Below are 5,480 nucleotides of genomic sequence, written 5' to 3'. Positions count from 1 at the left end.
CATGCACCAAGAGGCTGGGCGCCTGACATGTCAAGACATGTAGGTGCCAGAGGCATTGACGCCTCTTCATAAGTCAAATGCATACGCCATATGCATTGACGCCATATGTATTGGCGTCTCTTCATGAGACTACCAATGCAGGCGCCATAGACATTGACACTGACGCCTTCTCTTGGTTCAAAGTGGATGCGCCACCTCATCTGACGCATCTGTTTTGAAAGACGATTATTATTATTTTTTTTATTTTAAAAAATGATTATTTTAAAAAAAAATCCCTTAAATAACTATTTAAATTTAAATCTTATTATTCTATTAATTTTTTTGACAAACAAAATGGTAAATTGTAGTAATTGTTCTCCCTAAATTAACCGTACTGTGCTTTCTTCTTCACCATCTGGTACCCTAAATCAAAACCCATTTTTCTTCACTTCCTCTTAGTTCAATTCACCATAAACCCAATTTCAATTTCACCCAAAACCCTTGTTCTCCTTCTCTACAATGAAGTTTCGTTACGCCATGGTTTGTTCTTCGAACCAGAACAGGAGCATGGAAGCACACTTCATTTTCAAACGACAAGGCTTCGACGTATCTTCTTATGGAACAGGTACCCACGTTAAGCTCCCTGGTCCCTCCCTCAGAGAACCAAATGTCTATGAATTTGGAACCCCGTACAAACATATGCTCGATGAGCTTCGCAGAAAAGACCCTGAACTGTATCCTTTTGTTATTTGCAGTTTTGTTTAGTTTTTTTTCTTACCCTTTTGGTTTTTTAGGTGAAAATGAAAATTTAGATTAGTGGAGGGTTTTCAAATGAAAAAAGTTTCAATTTTTTGTTTGCTTATTTAGTTTAGTTTTGGAAGAATTATAGGTTTTTTCTTAAGCATGAACAGAATTGTGTCTTTTTCATAGGGATTGAGGAGAGTAGGTTAAGATCAGAGTAGTCAATAGCAGGGTGGAGCGGTGGCCGGCCGCAATGAAAAGAGCCTTAGAGGTGTAGAACACTATAACGGCCAACATAGGGTAAATAGCAAATAGCAGTATCGGAGGCGGAGCGGTTTCCGGTCCCAGGCCGGAGCAGTTTATGTCCCACCATCTTTTTTATTATGAAAAACCAAAATTACCCCTTAATCGGTAATTTTAAGTTAAATTTAAATTATTTTATCGGTAATTTTGGATTTTTCAATCAAATTTGAGCTGAGACTCAACCCTAACCTTCCTTCACTGATGTTTCTGCAATTTAGCAGATCCAAAGAAAAATCACTAGTTCCTCCCTCATCTCTCTCTACTCGTCGCACTTCATATGTTTATAATTATTACATTATTATTTATGTAATTTGTCCAAAAAATGATCAAATAGCGGCCATCCCGCAATAGGCTATCCTACTATCCCATTTTTGGGGTCGGCCGCTCCATGCTGCCATCCGAGATTGACTACTCTAGTTGAGATTGAATCAACGGTTTGAGTAAAAGATGGTATTTGATGTTTTTAATGCTTGTTTGTTGTATGAATGTATGAAAAAGAAAATGAAAATTTCATTTATTTTTAATGATTTTAGTAGAATGAGAGGTCTTTCTTAAGATTTTGATTAGGAGATGTTTGAAATACACATTAAAAAACTACTTAATTTTAAGATTTTTCTTTACGTATAAAGTAAAAGTTTTTGATTTTTGAAATTTTGAGTTGATGATAATACTTGAAGAAACATGGGCAAAATTGTCTGATACGGTTCCTAATGTGGCCAAATACATGATTTTAAATTACATCGCAATTTCGGTCTGATGCGGTTGCGGAGACTACTACATCAGCAATATACGGTTGAGGTCTGCAATTTAAAACCACGGTGGGGATTGAAGTTGATGGGTGGGGATTGAAGGCACAATTTTGGGGAGAAGATGGTGTATAACATGTTTAATGATTTTTTTTTGTTTTATGAATGAATGTTAAACTTTTTCAGTTTTTATCAGTTTTTTCCCTATGTTTTTGCTTTATCTGTTATGCCTTTGATGCGCTGATAGGTATGCTGGACTGGTAATATCTGATGACACTAAGAAATATGGGATTTTGTGATCGACGAGGAGGGATTAGGTTAGGATTGTAAAAGTGTGTTTTGCATGTTGCAATTTTTTTATTTTGTTTTGTATGGTGAGATGAATGGAACCTTAACAAGAGTTGAGCTACAAGCGAAACGGAATCCTGCCAATGCTTAAAAGAAACGCGAGTGTGAAATTGGCACCCCAGAGATGGCAAGAAAATGCCGCTGATGGCATATTCGATGTGGTAATCACGTTCGAAGAAAAAGTATTCGATATGGTTGTTGAAGGTGATAATACTCTTGTCTGTTTTTTACTTCTCTTCGATTGATCTAATTGCAAGATGCTTAAAGTCGAGCAACTTTTTATTCAATTTCGCCATTTAATTTTACATTGTGCAGATCTCCATAATAGAGACCATGTTTTATTGAAAACGGTGTTGATAGTCAACTTGGAGGTTAAAGATAACCACGAAGAAGCCGCCATCGGAGCAAGGCTTACTTTAGATTTTTGTCATGAGGTTTGTCTCACTATTAGTTGGAGTGATTTCTTTGACTTATCTAATGACAAACACATGAGAAACTGTTTAGAAGAACTTATGAAAAAAAACAGCTTATGGCATGTACATAAGCTCTTTTTAACTTATTTTTATAAGTTCTCTAGGATAGCTTATGAAAACAACTTATAGATTATACAAAAACAGTTTGACTTTATTTTATCTTCTGTTATTATAAAAGTAACTTATTTGTGTAAGCGGTTATATTATAAGTGCTTATGCTATAAGCCTGCAAAATAAGTTGCTTATCCAAACATGATATACATGTTCTATTTTGAAGATGACCTGTTTCTTAATGTTTTCATGGTTCATTCATTGCTTTACGGAGATTTATTTTTACGCGTAGCTTGAAGCTGTTGAATCATGGGAGGAGTCGATTGATGATGTTATTTCTGGTTTCGAGAAACACCATCGGCGGAAGCTTTTGTATAACATCTCCTTCTACTGAAACTATAGATAATATTTTATGATGTTTGCCAGGTTTGATGATGTTGTTTATCTAGATGTCTCACATGGATTTTAAGGTTTCGAGAAAAGTATATTGTGTTTAATTTTGGATTTCCCCAATATGATGAGAATGAGATTATGTGCATGTTTGGTTCTACGGCGATAAAAATTGATTATGCACACACCAAAATCAATTCTTGTTGCTTCACTATTCTGAAACATTTTTTCTATTCTTGTTAAGATCTGCTACATTACCATGAATATTATCTACATTTATGTGTATTTTTTGATAATTTTTCACAAGGCACTTGCATTGAAATTCTATATTAAAAATCTCTTGAAATCAAAATAATAAATTTTTGTTAAACAGATATTCACAAAACTAAGACAAATGTTTTTTTTAAGTTCACAAATAACAAAATAATACTTTGGGTGCAGTAGCCACATATGTGCAAGTAGCCACATAATCAAATTTAACACAAGTTAAACATAATACATGCTCATATATTTAAATATCTATATTTTAAATATAATAAATGCTTACTGCAAAAATTTTCAAGTGCTTCTAACGTCACCTGATGAATCTGGCCAAGATTCATAATTTTAATATCCTTTTGAGCTGTTGCTAGCATCCTATGAATTTATGACTGGAGTTCTTGTGATAGAGAGGATACATACGTATTCTTAAGACTAGGATCGTTGTATCTATTGAGGAGATAATACCCCAGTGCCATCCTATGAAAGTGTTCCTCGAGGTCCTTTGTTTTGAGGGAACAACACTTCATCTCAAAGACTTCCTATCTGTTTTTCCTATCAAATATCTTCATATCACCGATAAATTCATGGGGAAGCACACCAAGAATATTAGCTGTACTTTCTAGAAGGTGTAATTCATCTTGTTTGAAAGCTTTAAGATTTTGATACCATTCTTTCATCGTGTCTGTCATTCTATAACAAAATTCTTCAATGATCTTATAGTTAGTTAGTTTTCATCATTTGGGTGTCAAGTCAAGCTTCAAATTCAAGTAGTATCTTTCTTCAGCGGCTAGGTGGTATATCATCAAAAGTGAACCAAAGACCGCCATTTGGTTTAGTCCTTTAAGGGACTAGAGTTTCTTTAGGGGATTCTTCAAAAAAGTTTCTTCCTCTTTGATATTTGACATGAAGAGTCTTGGGATATAGTTATCTTCAGATTCTAATTTCAATGAAAAAAATCTTGGTGTTTCATCAGCATATGTTTCTTGATAAGAGTTGTTGTCACCATCTGAGGATGACTCATCTCCCTTTTGTGCTGATGATTCAACAAGAGAGTAATTCTTTCAGGGAGGTTCCTAATTTCCAGTTATTGCCATGACTTGGAAACCTTTATCAGGAATTTCTTCTTCCTTTTGGAATTTTGGAGGAGGTGTTTCAGGAATATCCAGAGAGTTCGAGGATAAAGTGCTTAACCAAGCAACTTTCTCTTTTGTTTTGGAGGTTGAGGCAGTGGTAGTTCTTGAAGATTTTAGTCTGTCAGTTGTGGGTATGTAGTTGGCCTGATCTGGTGATGATGAAACATAGGAATGCTAAAAGAGAGGGCCTTTCTGGTCGTTTGAATATGTAGTCGTTTGAATATGTAGGGAAAGCAAAAGGGTCAAAGAAAGAGTTTTCAACAGACTTGGGCTTTCTTTCATGAAAGTTTTTTAAGAAATCACCTATCTCTTTTACTTAGCCTTGTAGATTTCAGATTTCTCTTTCCTTTTGGTCAAAAGTTTTTCCGAAAGCTCTCTCTTCTAACATCAGTTGCAAATCACTATCCAGCTGAGATACTTGAGCTTTTAGGTTTCTATAATGTTTCTGCATTTTTGGGGATAAAACCTTTAGATACTCATCTATTTTCTCAACAATCTCATCCACCTTTTGTCAATATTTAAGAATATCATTTTGAGAAATCTTGTTTTTCGAATTCCAATTTAGAACTTCTTCAACTTGAGTTAAAGGTTTAAGTTTTCCATCGCGTTGGACTTCATTAGGATGAATGAAGGGTTTGGATGTTCTCTGCCTGTGATTGGATCCATCTTCCTTTCTAGAGCAGGAAATTATTGGCTATAATCCGTTGTTGTAATTGAGTACATAAAGCAAGGGACTAGCTCAACATTTTTTTGGAGGATTTAAAGGTTTATAGTAGTCTGACGGTGACCACGTGACAAGAATAGGGTTATCTGATGGCAACAATTTTTCTTTCTTGAGAATCTTGAGAGCTTCCTCATAAATAGGAAGAGTTTTCTTTTTCTCATGGATTCCTACCCATGAACCTTTATCAGGATCATACCTTATTTATGGAGGAAGATATTGTTTGAACGCCCCTTTGTTTTTCTTTTTTGGGAGGATAATGTCTCTGTCAAAATCATTATCGTGCATCCAACATTCACATCCTGAGTCGCATTTATTGGGATCTACGTCCTAA

General features: G+C 35.0%; 1 protein-coding gene across 1 annotated transcript; it reads left to right on the top strand.

Moving 5' to 3' along the window:
* Positions 1–328: 328 nt before the first annotated feature.
* Positions 329–3,179, top strand: LOC127100311 (uncharacterized). Its single transcript, XM_051037481.1, has 4 exons — positions 329–713; positions 2,176–2,321; positions 2,433–2,551; positions 2,934–3,179. Exons 1-4 carry the CDS (start codon positions 499–501, stop codon positions 3,033–3,035), a joined length of 582 nt encoding a protein of 193 aa, XP_050893438.1. The 5' UTR covers positions 329–498; the 3' UTR covers positions 3,036–3,179.
* The last annotated feature ends 2,301 nt before the right edge of the window (positions 3,180–5,480 follow it).

Source organism: Lathyrus oleraceus, chromosome 1, assembly GCF_024323335.1.
Source record: "Lathyrus oleraceus cultivar Zhongwan6 chromosome 1, CAAS_Psat_ZW6_1.0, whole genome shotgun sequence".
Lineage (NCBI taxonomy): Eukaryota > Viridiplantae > Streptophyta > Magnoliopsida > Fabales > Fabaceae > Lathyrus > Lathyrus oleraceus.
This window is presented reverse-complemented; position numbering and strand designations above follow the sequence as displayed.